Source organism: Heloderma suspectum, chromosome 2, assembly GCF_057233095.1.
Source record: "Heloderma suspectum isolate Gila_16-S chromosome 2, 16-S_ref, whole genome shotgun sequence".
In the NCBI taxonomy this organism is placed as follows: Eukaryota; Metazoa; Chordata; class Lepidosauria; order Squamata; family Helodermatidae; genus Heloderma; species Heloderma suspectum.
This window is the reverse complement of record NC_139459.1, coordinates 340,849,613-340,869,404: the sequence shown is the minus strand read 5'-3', so window position 1 is coordinate 340,869,404 and position 19,792 is coordinate 340,849,613. Positions and strand designations below refer to the sequence as shown.

At 45.1% G+C, this 19,792-nt stretch overlaps 1 protein-coding gene across 3 annotated transcripts; it reads right to left on the bottom strand.

Annotated features, from left to right (window-relative positions):
• Nucleotides 1–1,034: 1,034 nt before the first annotated feature.
• LOC146355209 (E3 ubiquitin-protein ligase TRIM7-like) lies at nucleotides 1,035–19,599 on the bottom strand. Of its 3 annotated transcripts, none has more exons than XM_084830370.1 (8): nucleotides 19,205–19,599; nucleotides 16,135–16,230; nucleotides 15,443–15,673; nucleotides 14,875–14,897; nucleotides 13,704–13,819; nucleotides 9,163–9,282; nucleotides 7,096–7,480; nucleotides 1,035–1,080 (listed from the first exon to the last, which is right to left on the bottom strand). In XM_084830370.1, exons 1-8 carry the CDS (start codon nucleotides 19,469–19,471, stop codon nucleotides 1,050–1,052), a joined length of 1,269 nt encoding a protein of 422 aa, XP_084686496.1. In that variant the 5' UTR covers nucleotides 19,472–19,599; the 3' UTR covers nucleotides 1,035–1,049. The 3 variants fall into 3 exon arrangements, with proteins under 3 accessions (XP_084686496.1, XP_084686495.1, XP_084686494.1); XM_084830369.1 differs by lacking the exon at nucleotides 1,035–1,080 and adding an exon at nucleotides 6,650–6,891; XM_084830368.1 differs by lacking the exon at nucleotides 1,035–1,080 and having other exon boundaries at nucleotides 6,650–7,480.
• Between the last annotated feature and the right edge of the window lie 193 nt (nucleotides 19,600–19,792).

Sequence of the window (19,792 nt, the reverse complement as noted above, 5' to 3'; positions counted from 1 at the left end):
CACAGAAGAAAGGCCTGCAACTCCCGGCATGACCCAGCCAGGCATGCCTAGGATTGCGCCCTTAATTTCTCACGCCTGCGTTTGTTTGTTCACGTCTCTCTCTGCCTGCTCGCGTACAATGCGGTGCGTATAGCCTGATCGTGACTTCAAATCTTATTTAGGATGCTTTTTATTTCCTAAAGTTGTTTTTATTACCATCGTCATCATCTCTAATACATATAAACAGAATGTCTTTGGTTAATATATGTTGCTTTTAATATTTTCTTAGTTTACATCGTTGATAGGACTGGGGTCCATTTCTTGCGGTTTGGGGAGGGGTGGCTGTGTTAGCCTGTTGCAGCAACAACGCACTTATGCCCAAATCTTGTACGCTTTTAAGATGCCACCAGACTCGTCGTTGTTTGTTTTTAGTGCAATCCTAAACATGCCTACTCAGAAGTAAGCCCCTTTGAATTTTATGGACTAACTCCCATGTCCTTGCATATAGGATTGCAATCTTAGGTAGTGGAATCTTCAGAGCAAAGAACTAACTGGAAACTTGACATCAACTGCCTGTTATACTGACCATATTATGTTTCTCTCCATGAATGTTAATTATAGATGCACATTAAAAGCAACATATATTTTAGCCAGACTTGTAAACAAGCTCATAAAAGTTACTATTCTGGTGGGGAGTAGCAGAGGAGAGACAGCGCTCGCTTGCTTACCTGCATGAAGTTCCGTGTCGCCTTTAGCTACCAGGCAAATGCTTAAACACAAGGCTGATTCTAGGATGCCTACTCTGCTGTTTTAGGTCACACAAATAGTCCTCTAGCCATAATAAATACATTCATCTTTAAGGCTTCAATCCTATACCTGCTTACCTGGAAGTAATGCCTATTGAATTCATTGTAACTTGGTTCTGAGTAGAGATGCATGGGTTTGTGCTGCAACTTGCTCTGTTGTTTTTTGTTGCAACATGGCTACCTCTCTGTAAGCGTCTTCTACAGCTGCACATTCTTCCTGTCACAATCCACAGGAGGGAGAACAACCTGTCATTTCCTCTTCCTTTAGGAACAAATCCAGACTGAACTCCAGAAACTGAAAAGTGAGAGAGAGAGAGAGAGTCTAAAGGGAAAACAATGTGACAGCCACAGTACTATTAAAGAGCATCTGGTTAGTGATCGTTGCTACTCATGTCCATGTATTAGTTCTGTTCAAATGTATGGCTACTGCTTTGTCTTAGGGGTGGGTAGGCTGTAATTTTAACAAGTGACCTGTGTTGTTAATGACAACCCATGGGTTGTCGTGCATGAGCAGGAGAGAGCGAGTGTGCTGCCTTCCACACACACGCTACTTCTGCTTTTAATCAACAACCTATGACTGGCGCATTCGAAGATTGTTGAGGGTGATGTGTGAACCTGGACCGATGGGTTGTTTAGGGGCTAAACAATCCAGCAGTTAAGCTAACAACAACGCATGGGTTAACTGCTGGGTGGGTTTAGCTCCTAGACTATCCAGCGGTCTGGATTCACACATCACGATGACAGCCTCTGGGTGTGCCAATTGGTGGTTGTTTATGCAAAGTGGCAGTGGTACAAACCCAGTAAATTGCGATTCATTTAACCCACGATTGCCACCATTATGTGTGAACTGGTTCTCAGAAGTACTGATGCACTCCCCTGCCCCTTAAAATTCACCCACCTGAAGCTCTGAGGGCTAACCATTTTTGTCTTTCGAAAACATGCCATTTTTTCCCTCTCCCACAGGGAGTACTCCTTCCCCCCTGTTACATCAGGACACCTTTCCCAGTTTTCAGGCGACCCAGAGCAAGGATTCTAGGAACCTGTGTGATTGAACAAAATGTGTTACTGTGGTAACCTGTGCAGATAAGAGTCTGAACAAAGAAAGGATGGCGCTTGCTTTCATAATTGCCTTTTTTGCTCTGCACTCTGTGTTGATATATTGGGTTGGGTTGGCTCTGGCACTTTGAATTTTGTTTCTGTCTTCCAAGGTATTAGCCATCCTGCCCAATTTTGTGTCATCTGCAAATCTGATCAGCATTCCCTGCACCTCCTCCTCCAAGTCATTCATAAAAATGTGGAAGAGCACTGGGCCCAGGACTGAGCCCTGTGGTACCTCGCTCGTTACCTCTCCCCAGTTTGAGAAGATCCCACTGATAAGTACTCTTTGAGTCCAATTCTGTAGCCAACTGTGGATCCACCGGATCGTTGTTTCATCTAGCCCACTTTGAGCTAGTTTGCTCATGAGGATATCATGGGGCATTTTGTTGAAAGCTTTGCTGAAGTTGAGGTATATTATGTCCACAGCATTCCCACAGTCCACAAGGGAGGTTACCTGATCAAAAAATGAGATCAGATTCGTCTGGCAGGATTTGTTCTTGACAAATCCATGTTGGCTTCGAGTAATCACTGCTCGGTTTTCAAGGTGCTTACAAATGGATTGCTTTATCATCTGCTCCAGAATTTTCCCAGGGATTGATGTTAGACTGACTGGTCTGTAGTTCCCAGGTTCCTCCTTTTTACCCTTTTTGAAGATAAGGACAACATTAGCCCTCGTCCAGTCATCTGGCACTTCAGCCATCCTCCATGACTGCTCAAAGATAATAGTGGTTCTGAGAGTTCTTCTGCCAGTTCCTTTATTACTCTAGGGTACAGTTCATCTGGCCCTGGAGATTTGAACTCATTCAAAGTCATTAGGTGTTCCTTGACCATACGCCTATCAATCTCAAGCTGCAATCCTGCCCCTTCAGCCTGTACTTCGCCTTTGCTAGGGGGGTCATAGACCTCTTTTGGGAGAAGACTGAGCCAAAGTAGGAATTGAGCACCTCTGCCTTTTCTTTGTCATCTATCATTTTGCCATCCTTATTTAATAGCTGAACCACCATTTCTTTCCTCTGTCTTTCACTATGCACGTAGCTGAAGAAAGTTTTTTTGTTGCTTTTAGCATCCCTCGCTAACCTTAGTTCGTTCTCAGCTTTAGCCTTCCTGACACCATCCCAGCAATTCTGTGCTACCTGCCTGTACTCTTCCTTTGTTACTTGGCCTTCCTTCCACCTCCTATGTGTGTACTTTTTTGCTTTCATGTCATCTCTTAGCTTTTTGTGAAGCCACGGTGGCTTTTGTTGTCTTCCACCTTTTTTTCTGGTTGGAATTGTTTGTAATTGTGCCTTGAGAATTTTCTTTTTTAAAAGCTCCCACCCATCTTGGACTCCTTTTCGCATTACAGTTGCTAGCCATGAGACCTTACTGATCATTGTTCTGAGTTTATTAAAATCAGCTTTCCTAAAATCCAGGGTACGAGTTTGGCTACACTCGGCTTTTGCTTCCCTTAGAACCAAGAACTGAAGTACAACGTGGTCGCTTTCCCCTAGAGTTCCTGTAACTGCTACTGTATCCACTAAGTCATCTCTGTTGGTTAGGATTAAGTCAAGGATAGCCAACCTTCTAGTTCCTTCCTCTACTTTCTGTAGGAGGAAGTTATCCGCCACACAAGTCAGGAATTTCCTGGAGGGGCCATGTTTTGTGGAATTTGTCTCCCAACAAATCTTGAGGAAATTGAAGTCCCCCATGACTACTACATCATGCTTCCCTGAAACATTGGCTATTTGCTTTTCAAAAGTTTCATCCTTGTCTTCTCCTTGATTGGGTGGCCAGTAGTAGACTCCGACCACCATGTTCCTTTTATTCTTTGCTCCATTTATTTTAACCCAGATGCTCTTGATAGGGCTACCAAGCTCATCCTCCTGTATTTCTGTGCAGAGATATGTATTTTTAACATATAGTGCAACCCCACCTCCCTTTCTGTTCCTCCTGTTCTTTTTGAACAAGTTGTGTCCTTCAATTGCTGTATTCCAGTCATGAGAGTCATCCCACCAAGTCTCAGTTACACCTATCAAGTCATCATTTCCCTCCTGTATTAGGAGTTCAAGTTCGTTCTGTTTGTTTCCCATACTCTGGGCATTAGTATATAGACATCGAAGACCATGTGCTTCATGGTCTGGCTTTCTTCCTACATGTTTCTGAAGACTATTATTGGGCGCTATTAGAGCTGTTCTCTCCATTGCAGCGCATGAGCCTTCGTCCATTGTTACCCTCAACTTTACATCTCCCTTCCCCGTAGGATTCATTTTAAAGCCCTCTTGATAAAGTTCTTCATGCTGTGGCCAAACACATTCTTCCCAGCCTTTGTGAGGTGCAACCCATCCCTTGCCAACAGTCCATCTTCCAGGAAGTATAGCCCGTGGTCCCAGAATCCAAATCTCTCTTGTCAGCACCACCTTTGTAGCCAGTCATTCACCTGGAGTATTTTTCTTTCCCTTCCTCTCTCTCTTCTACCTACTGGAAGGATGGATGAGAAAACTATCTGGGCCCCAAAGTTCTTGAGTTTCCTTCCCAAAGCTTCAAAGTCTGATGTGATTTCTTTGTAGCTCCGCTTGGCAGTATGATTTGTTCCCACATGGATGAGAAGAAAGGGATACCTGTCAGTGGGCTTTATGAGTGCAGGCAACCCTTCAGTCACGTCTCTAATCCATCCTCCCGGGAGACAGCATACCTGGCGAGTCCATGGGTCTTTGCGACATACTTGGGTTTCCATCCCACGCAGCAAGGAGTCTCCCACTACTACTCTACTCTTCTTGTAGTCGATGTGGCTCTCCAGAGAATCACCTGCCCTTGTGGTGAGCAACATGGCAGTAAGGGGATGGGGGACGTGATGCAGCGGAGGGGGAGGGGCAGTGGCAGGTATGCTCTGCCTCAGGTGGTAGGCGAGCCTGCGCTGTGGCTCTTCTGATCCTAGGAATTGTCCAGAGAAGCCTGGTTCTTGGACAGCAGCAGATATTTTTCACTTTGATAATGAACAACTTGTTTATATATTGTCTGTTTAATTGATACCTCTTACTAAAACATGTGGGGGAGGGGGGTTGATACAAAAAACCAGGGATCCAGTATATATAATATCATAAATTGACCAACATAGATGTAAAATAAATAGAATTGTGTGTCAGACAAATGTTAAGTCCACAGAAAAAATCCAAAAGCTTTTCCTTTATGTGGAATTTGTATTTGTTAACATCTAAGTTGTATGTACTTTTTCATAAAGTGAATAATGGCCTTTCCACTTGTTTGCTGCCTCTCCTATCTCTATTTTATATCTTTAGTGATACCTTACAGGCTGTGGGAGAATAGGCCTGTTCTTGGGATCACACACCCATCACTGTATAAAGCAGGCCGCATGAGACCCTGTCTAGGTTACTCAGTGGACAAGAGCATCCTCTCTGCCCTTGCAGTCATCATAGGGAAGGCATGGAGGAGGGCGATTTATTCTTTTTCCATACACGTGGCTGTAGGCTACAGCTAATCTAATGCAAGCCATCTGCTACTACCATCCTTAAGAGCTTGACTCACAGCATCCCCCAGGAATACAGCAGATACACACTGCTCCTAGAGCTCTGTTTGCAGCTGCGTGGATGAGTTTCAATTGTTGCAGCCGGAGAATGCACAGACATGGGTGTTGGGGAGGCATAGTTGTTGGGGAGGCATAGTCTTGTCATCTGACTGCTTGACCCTTGCTGATGTTATCGACCTGAGGAGGATATATCCAGTTGGGTCTGGGAGATGATAAATGCTCCTTAGAGATTATCCCTGCTGCCTTAAAAGCTTTCCCGGAACTGGATGATTCTCTCTGCTGCAAACAACGGTGATGGCAGCGTAGCTCGAGGCATTCCTGAATTACACTGTTTTTTTGGGACCTCTTTCAATTTGGCTTCTGGTGCAGTTTGGAGACAACTGGCTTTGGTGACTGATCTACACCAGGAGAGTGACAGAGGGAGCACATAGTTCTTGATTCTCCAGGTCCTCTCAACAGCCTTTGATGCCATCCACCAGCCTTCCCCCAACCTGACGCCCTCCAGATTGTTGGACCACAGATGGGTTCTGTAGTCTGCTTGACTCCAGCACACCTGCAGGGCGCCAGGGTAGAAGAAGCCAATTTAAACGTAACCACTGCTTTTCACAATTGTATTTTGGCCGTTGTCCAACCTCCACTGAAATAGCCAGGGCTCCCTGAAGAAGGAAATGACTGTTCAACCAGTTTAAGGCAATAATTTAGATAAAAGTCATAGGCTTTCCCCCAGTAGTGTTGCTAGTACCTGACATCCCTCTTGCAGCTTTTTTTTGCTCACTTGGATGAGCAGCCTCCAGGTATGCTAATTCCTTAAATAACTGTGTCCCAAGCATCTTTTCATAATTCATTTTTGTTGTACAACCACTTGAACAATTTATTAACAGTGGTCAATGAACGTGGAAGGAAATACGGTCATTCTACATAAACGGAAGCAGTGATGTGCCTGTTTTCTTCCTGCTGGATGCTCCATTGACCCTCTGTGTAACAGCAGCTGTTGTGCTTTCCTTTTAAGGCAAGGTAAATCCCAAGCACAGGATCCAAAAACGCATTTATCATCACATCTTGCGTGGTCCTAAATACTTAGTTAAAACTGGCCACATTTCTGTTTCTTCCACCCACTGGAACCATGAGGACTAGAAGCATGTGCTCTGTGTTTGAATACTCTGCTTCTCAGTTGCCATTATAGCCATCTTCCACAATTGCTGTCTAGCAGAAGGACTTTATTAAGAGACATCACACGCAACTATGTAACACATGCAAACCACTTTATTTTGCTCTAGCTGCTTTTGCCAGAGCCTTGTACCAGTCAAACACCATTTTGTACAGCTGCAGTTAGTCCAATTAAAATTGCCCAACACAAATGGATTGTTACTTGGAGCAGCTTCCACCGAAGGGGAACTCCAAAACAACTGCTACGCTGCTGTTTGCATACACAAACCAGACCTCAATGGTTTTAGGATTGGAGAGAAAAAACAGTCCTCGATGGTCCTAGAGACAGGGATAGTACAGAGGTTTTGGTGAGATTCAAAGTGCCAGTTGCTCACAAACCTGCGGCAGCACCCTTAGTGGCACATGCTGAGATGAGATCCTGGCCCCACCCAGAGCCAGGGGTAGATCCTCTCCCGCTTGAAGGAGACAGGTGGGAAAGTGAAGACTGGCGCATCCAGATCTGCATCAAAAAATGCCACCCACCCTCTTTCGTAGTCTAGAGACACCTGGATTCTTCTGGGTTTCCTGACCAGAGGCAGGGATGTCCAGCGGGAGGTAAGTGCTTGGAACTGACCCCAGCACTGCTCCACAGCCCAGATGCCTTGCTCCGGACTGAGGCTGATGGATCCTTTCCTCTTCACAGACTCTCTTGCGATTCCAACCGCCCAGCTCTGCCCCTGCTTGATGTCCACCACCCAGCAGTGTTTCCCTGAGCAGAAGCCCTGGCAGCCCAGCACAAAGGGCTCAGGATCAAATCGCTCAAGATTGTCTGGCAGCATCTGTGGCTGATCCCCGTGCCATACTGTCTTCCGATCCAGGGAGACAATGAGCTTGGGACTGGCTGTACGGGGATCCAGTGTCACATTCACTGGGGAGACAAAAAGAAATAGAAAATGAGGGAGAAAATACTCAGTCCTGCAAAGAAGGCCAGATTCCAATTGCGCCTCACTTCCAGTTCCAGTCTGCCCACACCTTTATCTCATTAGAACAAAGACTGGTCCACTTGGGCCCCGCCAATGGCCCATCTCTCTTGGCATCCTCTCGACTGACAGCTGCCAGACAAAAGCTTTGTGGAAGTTCACAAGTAGGGTTGGATGATAACTTCCCTGGTATGCTAATCCCAGCCTTCCCCAACCTAGCGCCCTCCAGCTATTTTGGACCACAACTCCCAACATCCCTGACCACTGGCAGGATGATAGCAGTTGTAGTCCAAGACAGCTGGAGGGTGCCGGCCTGGGGGAGGCTGCAACTGCAGCTGTACTTTTGACTAGCATCTACTAGTAGACCTATCAGCCAAGCATTTGCCCAGACTGTTTAAAAGCCATCTAGAAGCTAGTTTCCAAAGATCACTGACCTGTGACAATGACAGTACATGGGACAAAGTGTTCTAAGCCAGTGGTCTCCAAAGTGGGGTGCGCAAGACAATCCATTGGGATGCGGGAGCCACCTGATCATTGAGCAGCCTCCCGCTGCCCCATCCAGCTCCCACCGTACGCAATGATGGCAGAGGCAGCAGGATGGGACAGGAGCCGAGAGGGATGCTCCACGGCATTTCTCTCTTGGCTTTAGTCCTATCCTGCCTCTGCCAGGGCCATCAAGAGCAACTGCGCCAGTCTGTGCTGGGCACGGCAGAAGGAGGTGTAGTTGGTTGCTGGGCCGTGGCACCGGAGCTCCTGCCATCCTGCCGAAGGCGAGCAGGAAGGTTTACGGGAAAGGGTTAGCAGCCCAGGCGAAGCCACCAGTCAACCAAGGAGCGGAGGCCGTCATACTTGTCCAACTGCACAGGGCACACAGCCAGCGAGCAGGACTCCTGGCTCCGGCGCAGGCAGAAGCTCAGCCAAGTGCATATCTCCCCTCCTTGCAAGGAGACCTGTCCCCTCCTTGCAAGTTGACAGTGGCGCCCTCACTCAATCGTTTGCTTTCAGCGTATTGTGACGACTGTGCCCAGTTAAGTGGATTTATGGATTCTCTTATCTAGTGTTAACTAAATTAACCCTCACAAAATGGACAGTATATTTCTTAAGGAAAGCAATCAAATGTAAAATTATTTTTAAAATATTGTTCATTCCATCTTTATCTCATCTTTTTTAATTTCTAGTTTTGTGTATGTTTTATAATGTACATAATATTAGTGCAGTAGTACATAAATATAACTTATAAATATACTTATATTGGGGGTGCGTGCTCAAAGAAGTTTGGAGACCACTGTTCTAAGCAATGCATGGCACTCCTAAATCAATGTATTGCCCTTTCATCTTCTACAATATTCACAACCCAATCCAGTGCGTGTTTCCCAGAAGCACGCTCCATTTAGCCTGCCCTAAATGGCCACGTCAGTCGCGTATAGCCCCCAGCTACGTGGTGGGATTGCATTACAGAAAAGCAGCTCCCACACAGCTGCATGGGAAGGGCAGCTCAATTTAGGCCTTTGGCACAAAAAATGTTCCTTCTCTGCAGTCAATACAGCAGCAACTATTTGTGCCCTGACTGCAGGCACACAGGGCATGCAAAGATCTAAGCCAAAACAAACAAAAACAAAAACAGAGTCACCTTTTCTTGGTGAATCCCCATACGCCACCGGCCAGAAGACCTGGGGTTGCTCTGTCTGTTCCTCCGACACAGCATTTAAGCAAGGTGTTCTTTCTCTCTTTAGTTCAACTGCCAAGATTTCTGGAGAAGGGGGCGGCAGGGGGAAAGAGATGATACAATTTTGCCACATCAAGGCCACATGTACACATCTTGACAACTTGTGAAGCAGTTAAAGATTATTCTACCAGTGTAAACAATCTACAAAAGTGAAATACAACTGTAAATTGCAAATAGAGATCTCAGGGAAAGACAGCCTCCCACCATGTGTCATAATTAAAGCCGTCAGACATCTCTTCCTTTAAAGGAAGTTTGGGGATACCGGTGGCCCTCCAGATGTTGGGCTTTAATTCCCATCAGCCCCAGCCAAAGGTGAGGGATGATGGGAAGAATATATAAGTATCTGGAGGACCACAAGTTTCCCACCCCTGCTTTCAAAAGGCTGCTCCTTATTTAATTTATTAAAAAATTATTTATTTATTTAAAATATTTCTTGGCCACCTTTCAGAGCAGAAGCCCTCTCAAGGCAGCTTACAGCAATAAAATACATTATTCTTCACTAGTCGCTCTGGCAAGGGATCTAGGAATCAATCACCAAGCATGGAATGTGGAATGTAGAGCAGAACCCTGAGTAGTTAAAGATGGCATGGTTCTAGCCCTCATGGTTTAAGAGAAAAAAATATAAATATTAAGATTTCCTGTTGCAATTTCTGCTAAATTTTTAAAAACAAAAGAGGGTCCGATGTAATCTGCAGTGGTAAGAGGTGTGGAACTTCTTGTTCATGATGCACAACATGCCCACTGTCCACACGTGCTGTCCTCAAGCAGCTGATGCCTACCCTAAACCACAGTGATGGATTTAGGAACAATTCAAGTAAGCCATCGCTTAGGGCCTCATGTTATGAGGGGTCTCTAAATATGTGGGAGATCATTAAGGAGATGTATTATAATTGAAATCCCTTTGGCTTAAATATGATAGAAAGTCTGGTGCGACGTACAGCAAAGTTGCCTTACATAGAGAAAGTGTAGCAACACAACATTTTGTATTGGAGGCAATAACTGCCAGTTTAAAAGAAGTTCAAATCAACTAACCCTATTAGTTCTTTTATACACACCTTCAGAGAAGGTTATCTAGCAGTGTATGCCTACAAGGTTGCCCTAAAGCTGGGTGTGTGAGTGTAAATAAGCAAAGAGATGAGATAATGGTTACTTGTTTCTTCTCTGGAGAGGCTGCATGGTGCTTGCGGCAGAGGAAGAAGGAAGAGGAAGGAGCAGGAAATAGGAACTGATCAAGCTACAGGACATTTTCTATCACTCCCTAGTGTCTGGAAGCATATGGAGTTGTCCCTATTATCCAACAAAATCTTTCATATCAAAGCCACCACCAGAATTCTGAACCGTGACCTCCCCATCCCAATCCCATCCACTTCCTTTTCAGGGCTGCTGGACTACTCAAATCATCCACAGGTTGCCCAGCCACATAGACCATAGGAGCCAGCCTACCAACACATTCTAAAGACCCATTCTGTACCAGGAGGCATCATCTCCGCTAATCCCCGCCTCGCTACTTTCCCACTCCCACCCTCCCTATACCACCACACAGGCTTGTGGGAACACAGCCTCAGTGTTCCGGGGGGCACCAAAATACAGGGGGGTGTTGTAGGAATTACAAACTACCAAAGATAAGAACTTGAAGCTCCTTTATTTAAGAAGCTTAGCAAAACTGAATCCATCTGGCCACTCTCCAACAACTCTGGCTCTGTCCTCTCACTTCCTTTCTCCCAGCTCCCTTCCATGCCTCTAACTACAACTCCCAGCATGCAGCTCACCTACCACAACACCTCAGGGGGGCAGAGGCCTACCTGAAGACCATTTTAAAGGCTACTTTTATCACATCACTGGCTAAGCCGGAAAAAAAATTATAACGAGGAGAACTTTTGAAAGTGTCTTGACTGAGGCTGAAATTTAATTCTGGACACAGAAAGGTCCCTCAGAGTGTCAACACTGGAATAGCTCACTTGGGAAATTGAAGCGGTCAAAAACTGCTAGAGAAAAATAAGCATGCTGTTTATTCCATGTGCTAGACATTCGCTAGATCTTATTAGTCATGCTGCAGTTGACTGCTGCCTAGATGCAGTAATGTTTTTTGCTGTTGTGCAACAAATATACACCTTCTTCTCAGACTCTACTAAATGCTGGGAGGTACTCAGATCATTCATGGGTCCAGAATCCACAGTACCAAAACATCTCCCCCCCGCTAGTTGGGAGGCACATGCAAAGGCTACTTCAGCTATAGCTATGAGTTGTAATTCAGTCGTTGGGTGCTTTTACTCATATGCACGCTACTGACAGTGAAAAAGGTTAGACAAGAAGCTTGCATTCTTCTGGAGAAAATGGAAGAATGAGAGTTTGTGTTCATATTAGAACTCTGGAATCATTCGTTAGATCAATTCCACAAAACCAGCAAGGCCCTATGGATTCCACAGACTGGCATTACCACATGTGCAGAGATTTGCACATCACTTTATCACTTCATGAAAGAAACCAGAGAGAGTTTTGATGAAACTGAATTCAAACTGAAAGGAAACCTGCCTGATGTAGACTGCAAGTGTGTGAATTAAAGAAAAAGAGTAAATAACACGCAAGTCAATTATGGTGCTGCACCTAATGCCGATGAAAGGCTTTCTCCAAGAGAGAAATTTTGCATAAAATCCTTTATTCCAATAATGGATGCCCTTGAAGTAAACTTCAAGAAAAGAGCAATCATATATGATAGTGTTGCAAAAAGAATTATGTTTTTGGTTGATTAGAAGCCTCAGAAGAACAGTTGTGTGAAGGTGTAAACCTTCTGATGAAAGACTATCCTGATGATGTTATCAACCTCATTAGGGAAATGAAGCACTTCCATGCTTATATCGAACAAAATTATTCAGATAAAGGACACTTATGCCACCAGAATATGTATCAGGTCATCTTTCAAAATAAGATTCAGTTGGCTTTCCCTAATGTAGAAGTAATATTGTATTTTCAAGTCTAATGGTAACAAACCGCTCAGGAGAAAGGTCATTTTCGCAGCTGAAAAGGATTAAGAACTGCGGACATCAGTGCTGCAAGAAACCTGTCTGCATTAAGCATTACGTGCATAAAAAGCAATAAGCTTTGTAGCTTATCATTTGACGACATCACCCATGTCTTTGCTCTTTTAAAATCATGAAAGATTTTTTTTAGAATTTGATGTGCAAAGAGAAACAACTGTGTAAGTTACTTTGCTGCTTCTGTTTATTAAGTGTTAATCCAGGGGTCCCCAACACAGCACCCACGGGCGCCATGACACCTGCAGCGACCTCCAATGGCACCCACAAAGCTCTCCCCTCCCTGCCCCCTTCAAAACAATTCTTTTAAGGAAAACCTTGGAAAATGTTAGGGCAGTCTTCTTTCTCTCCCTTTCTAGCCTTGCTCTTTCTCTCTCCCCCCACCACCTCTTTAGCTTTCTTTAGACTAGCTAGGGCTCCATGGTAGCCATTATGTTACTAGCCACATCCACTATGGCAGCCATTATTTGGTGGTGCCCACAACAGTTTCTCAAATTCCCAAATATGCCCAGGTCCAAAAAGCTAGGGACCATATTCTAATCTGTGCAACGTTCTTGCGCTCCTTTACGTTGGAGGTCTTCAATTTCATATGTGCTAAGTAAGAAATCATAAAGTATTTTCATTTAAAGGTATACAATAATGCATATTGGATTACTGCAAATCTGTATATGCTTTGTTTAGAATACCAGTATTAATTTCTCATCACAAGCTACATTGCTACTTCAGTTAACCAAGTTCTAAACTCTGAAACTGCTCATGTTTCTATAAATTAAAGATCTTCCGTTTCATATATGCTAATTAAGAAATCATAAAGTATTTGATAATGCAAATAAAGCTTTTAGCAAGAAGTATGTTTCATTTAGTTGTTTTTCACTCCATCGTTGCCTATGTATATATGCAAATATAATGGTTTACCATTTATTTTTTCATTACCCTTTCTATTATAATGTAATATGCCTTTTTTCTCTTTATTCTTTCTGGTATGGGGCCTCTGAAACTTGACATGGCTTAGGGCCTCAGTGTGTCTTAATCCGGCCCTGCTAAACCACCTTTTAAATTTCTCTTTTTCCAGTGGCCAGTGCTCTGTTCAATATCAGCTGTCGTAGTTCAGATTTCCTGTAATGCCCTGGAACTATGCTGTGTGAAGGCCGTGTGGGAAGTTTAACCAGTGGCTCTCAGCCACCCAGCCTCAATTCAGAGCACCACTGCTTGCTCCCACCGCTTCTGCCAGGGCCCACTGAGGTAGAAGAACACCCACCAAAGGGCATTTTGCTGAGGAGAGAGGGGAACTTGGCACCAGCCCTGAGCAAACGCATGCCTCCTTGTTGTTGTTTTTAATTCAATAATTATTTTAAAGGAACTTGGCTTGCCCTACAGTCACAGAAACACACATTCCTTGTGTATCGTACCTACCTTTACATTTCCTGAGGTTTTCTGTCAAAACAATACTTTTCTGAGAGATTGCACTGAAGTTTTTTTCCAGATTAGGAGGTCTCTCCACTTGCCATTGGAACGCCCCCTTTTTGCACCTAGGAGAGAACAGACTCTTCAGATCAATGAGTGCTGAAACCATTTTTTTATTGCTCTGTCTTAGGTTTCCGCTAATGTGCAGGTTGACCCCAAGGGCAGTGCCAGGGGCCAGGTAAGGGGGGAGATGAGAAGCAGAGACATTGTGCCCAAATCTGCATTTGGTGAAGACCTTTTTATTTTCCCAGGCATTTTAGCTTTCTAGACTTTTAGCTTTCTAGACTTTTAGCTTTGCTGTTTTAAACCTGTATTTTAAATTCCTGCACTGCTGCTAGGTTTTATTGTGGTTGTATTGTTATATTGTGGTTTTAATGTTCTACATATTTTATATTGTTTTATTGTGTGCCGTTTGGTTTTAATTTTTGTGAACCGCCCAGAGAGCTTTGGCTATTGGGCAGTATAGAAATAAAATAAATAAATTTGCCTGGCATTTCTCCAGCACCACTTCCTTAGTGGAAATCAAAGGCTCAGTTCAAATAGCCACACCAACATATTTCACATGCCGGAAGCCAGAAATTCAGTCCAACACATAACATTAGCACCAGCGCACCACCTAATGGTATAATCTATGAGCTGAGCAATTGCACATATGATCCTCCCATAAGGGGTGCCAACAGGACACGTATCAGGAGAGTTGAATGAACCTTTGTACACATGACACTGTGCAAAGTACTGGATGTGTGCGCTGCTGGCCTAACATAATGCAAAAGATGTTAACTGACCTGGATGTTTGAACCAAGGGATGGGACAAGGGCTTAAACTGTGCCAGAGCTCACCAGGAATCCACCTGGGCGCCTCATTTCAGCGGCAGGGCCCGGCCGGGGAAAATGATTGTGCGCTGACATTAAAGGAGCATGTTTAGAGCATCCTTCTCTCTCCATTGGTTCTCCCACATAGACTGTTTCCTATTTACAATCAGATTAATTCATCAAGGGTAACTTATCTGCATTCAGTGGATTTGAATGCATCCCCCAAGAAGCAGAAGGGGAGATGCTTTTGTATTACTCAGTACACACCCGATACTGTTGTAAGCTCAGAAGAGTTAGAAAAAGCATACCGGCTTAAGGTCTCCTCGAGATTCTAGACAAACCAAAAAGGAGAGATTTGGATTACGCTGTGAACACAAAGGAAGTGCTGCACAATAATATAGTTCAGGGGGATTTTGTAGTTTTCTGTGAAGGCGACTTTGAAAATTAACGCATCGCTTCGGGCAGGTCCCAGTGCCAGGGCCTGAAGACACATGATGCAACAACTTTGCCGAAGCCAAGCAGGCCTCTTGGTCCCTGCACAGAGAATGCAAAGATGCACACTGCAAGTTCTACCTGCAGAGATCCTTCCAGGTCCCCCTTCCACACTCATCCCGCTCACCCAATTTGCTATTGTAACATGGGCAGCTGCCTTATACCGAGTCAGGCCACTGGCCCTGCCAGCCCAGGATTGTTGTCATTGACGGGCAGCCCTCTGAAGGGCTTCAGGCAGGATTCTTTCCTAGCCCTTCTTGGAGATGCCAGGGGTGGAACCTGACATCTTCTGCACGCAACCCATGTGCTCTACCACTGAGCAACAACCAACAATAGCAGCTTTGCCAAAGAAGCAAGTCTTGAGGAAGGCGTGCAAATTCTCACTTGCAAGAATTCACTATCAGGCCTCTGACAGTCCTTCTCCAAGTCACTGATAAGGTCACCGAGAACAGAAGCGGCATTAGAGAGTTTGGTGCTATTTTCTTCCTGCTCGTTCTCCATCTCCTTCTCTAGTTCACCCAACTGAGCCAGGACACGGCTCTCGTATTCCTCCAGGAACAGGCGCAGCTGCTGGAACTCCAGCACAATCTTCTCCCTCTCAGCTTTTATGACTTCCTGCAGTTAAATGTTAAACAAGGGGGAAGAGAGCAGGTTAGTGAAAATGGGGTTCTGAGATGCCAGACAAGGTTGTTATGAAGGGAAGATGGAGACTGGAAAGAAAAAATAGATAAAGCTTCCCTTCTCCTCAGGTACAAGGAAGCATACAGAAATTAAATAAATGCATTGAAAAGATGGCTAAACTCAAGAACTTAAAAGGTAAGAAAAAGCAGGTAGCTTAGGTGGCAATCCTATACCTGCTTACCTGGAAGTAAGCCACATGGAACTCAATGGGACTTCATTCTGAGTAGGTATGTCTAGGATTGCACTGTTAATGAATACTTTTCAGAAACTTAGTTTCCCTTTATTTTTTAAAAGAATGCAAAGATGTGTATGATCAGAAAAAAAATACAACATGGAAAAAACACGAGCTCTGGGAGAATAACTTATCTCTCCCAATACTAACAAGCGTCGCCCACCAAATAATCTGCCATTTGTCTCTCTCGTGTCAGCTTCAGTCCTCGGACAGTGTTTCTTTCCATCTTCAGATTCCGTAGCTCGGTCTGAATATTTTCCTGAGCAAACAAACAATAAGGGAACCATTTAGAGCTTGCACCAGCTGCTGTAATGCTGAACACCAGTTGATGGCGAACAGAAGTAGGAGGGTGTTATTGCCCTCCCAAGAGAGATCTGGTTGGCCACGGTAAGAAACAGGACACTGGGCTAGATGGATGCTCTGATCCAGCAAGGTTCTTATGATCTCAAGGTGGGGGGGGGGGAGTGCCTCTAGACAGATGATCAACTAGCATGGGAGCTTTGAGGTACAATTCTGATCTAGGCTGTACCATCTGTACTATTCCTGCTAGCCCCTTTGGACAAGCCACAATCAGCACAGTCCCTGGGCAGCTTGCACGTACTAGTCAGTCTGCATTGATGTATCAAGTGCTCACAGCCTCCCCTCTGGAAGTGGCATGCAAATATTCCTGGGTTCAATTCCCAGCCTGTCCTGTTAAAAGAACTTGAGATCCTTAGCAGGGGAAGTGGGGAAAAGCTTCATTCTAACATCCTGAAGAGCTGCTGTCAGAGTAGACAATACTGGGCTAGATTGGTCCAACTCTGCATCATCATCATGTACAGTATCTTTAAAAACAGTGCCACCTCCAGGATTTGGGTGGGGTTCCCTCAGACCAGACGGCCTCAAACTCAGCCCCCCACCCCCTGTAACCAGGAAGAGGCAGGGACATGCAAATACAGAGTTCTCTCATGAAGCCCTCTGATCCTCTTGGAAGCTCTAGGCAAAGTGAGAAAGGCAGCGGACTCCAGAGGATGGTAAGGTCGGGCATTACCAGGGCCTTAACATTGGCAAAGGGCACAGGTGAGAATGGTGGTGAGGCCTTTGCCAGTCTTAGGGTCCTGGCAAATGCCTCGCCTCACCACCCTCTGGAGCCTGCCCTCCTTAAACAAAAAACACCAGTAAGCCTTTTTCATATCCAAGGACCCATTTCTTTCAGATCTCATGTTTAAAATTACTCGTGCTCCGGCAAGGCCACTGAATCCAAGAGCTAATATTTTACTGCACAAAGGCCAAAGTTCACATTAAAGGCAGAGAGCATCAGTGTGGGGTAATGGTGACACAATGAACCAAGGAAAAAGTCCTGGGTTTGAACTCCCACTCAGCCACAAAGACCATGGACCAATCACTCTCTCTCTCTCTCAGCCTAACTCACCTTGCAGAGTTGATGTAAGGATAAAATTGGGTGGGTGGGCACATATACACTCTGAGCTCTTGGGAGGAAGGAGTGGGCTAAAAATGTCAAGAGCTATATTATTTTATGACTCTGCTGAAAGATGGCCATTGGGGTGAGTGCGAGCCCCACAGTGAAACAGTTTTCAATGGTGAACATTTAATCAATTTAACATTTCTACCTTGCCATTCACACTGGAGGGCTCTCAAAAGTGTCTGGCAAAATAAAAAAGCACACTTTTAATAAAACAGTGATTAAAAAAAGAAACACAAAAGAAAAATCTAGATAAAAACCCATACACTATTACCCTAAAACAGAATTCTAAAAAGCACCTGCCAAAATATCCATTGAGTATAAAAACAGCAGCTTGTTCAACTATTTCCAAATGTCTGATCGAAAATGCACGTTTTCACTAATTTCCTAAAGACTGAAATACTCTGGTCTTCCACCAGTGGGTCAGGTCATAGGTTATTTGCACCCTGACCAAAAGGGGATCACAGAAATAGAATCACTATTACCTTTTTCTTTCCCCCTAATGTTTTTTGTTATCTCAAGGAAGACGGTAGGAGGGTAAACCAGAAGTTAGAGAGACAGCCTTCTGTACTTTTAACAGTTGTGTGAAGAAGAGAGAACTTCCATAGGTACAGCTTTTCTCTTCCCCCACCCAAAATGACAAGCTGCATCAATAAAGATTCCCTCTTCTAGGCATCTGTTATAAAGTATCTGTGTCCAACAGTCCTCCCTTACATGTGGTTGCTTGGAGAAAGAAAGGTAGATATGTATTGTTTTTAAAAAATAGGAGTGACTCCCATGTTGCATGCTGTAGAGCTGGTGTAGCATAGTGAGATATGAATTAGGATGTCCGCTGTTCGAATCTCAGCTATTCCCTGAATTCAGTAGCGGCCTTAGGCATGCCACTCACGCCCAGCTTCAGTCTCCCCACCTGTCTATAATATGAGAAATAATAATACTGACTTTCCTTGCAGGATTGTTGCAAGGATTACAACTACATAATGCACATAAAGCATTTTGACCACTTGAAAGCATTGTACAAACACTATTAAGAGAAAGGCCCCAGGCCTGCAAAGGTTGGAGCTAATGCTCTAATGGGCCATGGCTGGTGAGCTGTTTTGGTGGGAAGATGCTCCACAAGGAAGAGATGCCAACATAGAGGGCACGTGCATACTATATACGAGACCGGTTCAACCATTCCCTCTTCCCATGGGATCCTGGGAACTGTAGTTTTGTAGGGGGACTAAGGATGTCGAGTACAACATTCTCAGCATTCTCAGAGGTATATAACTACTACATATTTGTCATGTAGTGTAGAGACAGTCAGATCTGTGCAACACAATTGCTGCAGAGCAGAACTGCATCTTCAGTGACACATGCCACCAGAATTAGGCCAGCCATGTCTCCTACGTTACAGAGATCAGTCCTCTGTCTGAAGGGCGTCCTGTCCAAAACCAGCGGAAAGATAAGGAACCCAAAGAAGGGAGAACAGCAGGGGCCTCCAAGTTACCCATCAACAGTTAGCGCCCAAACAGCAGACTGAACAGGTAGGCACACAGGTCACTGTCTTCCCCACTATACTGAGATGCGGTGTTTCTATTCCAGTGCTATTATTTCTTAATTTGCATCTCTGCATATATATTAACACATGCAAATTTAACGCAGATCCGTCCTCGTTTTTGGTGACGCATCTCATCCTCTCTTTTTCTGGCAACGTTCCAGCGGCCACCCGAACCGGAATACATCTTTCAACGACAAAGGCTCCTTTTGCCAGGGCAAACTCTCCCCTTACCTTGTAATCCTGGGCTGCCTCCTCCGCCGGCAGGACCAGGTGGGTCCTGTGCTTCCTCGATTTTTCGCATACGAGGCAGATGAGGGCGCGATCCTCCCGGCAGAAGACTTTCCGAGGCTCCTGGTGCTGCTCGCACAGCGCCTCGTCCCCCGACCCTCGGGCCACCCGGGGGCCGAGCCATTTCGCGCTTCTCACGCCGGAGGTTTCGCCGGAGCAGCAGCAGCAGCGTCTCGGGGGACGAGACAGCTCCTCGCCTAGCTCGCCCATGCTCTCGGCAGCGCAAGCTTGGCAGGGGCTTGCACACACCGACTCCGGAGCCCAGATCTTTCCAACGCTCCGGGCAGCTGGAAGCCGGGGTGGGGCGGTGTTTTGCAGACCAAGCCACCTACGGCCACGAGCACGCGCAGCAAAAGTTAAAAGTTTCGTTTTCGTGCAACCAGCCTGGCCCAGGAAATGAATGTTTTTTCATTTCTCCAGTTTCTGATTGGTTGAAGAAACAGCCAATGTCTAACTGCCAGGAAGGTTTGCCAACTTCTTTTGCTTCAAAACAATGGCTTAGGGAGTAATGAGCCTCGTGTGGCGCAGAGT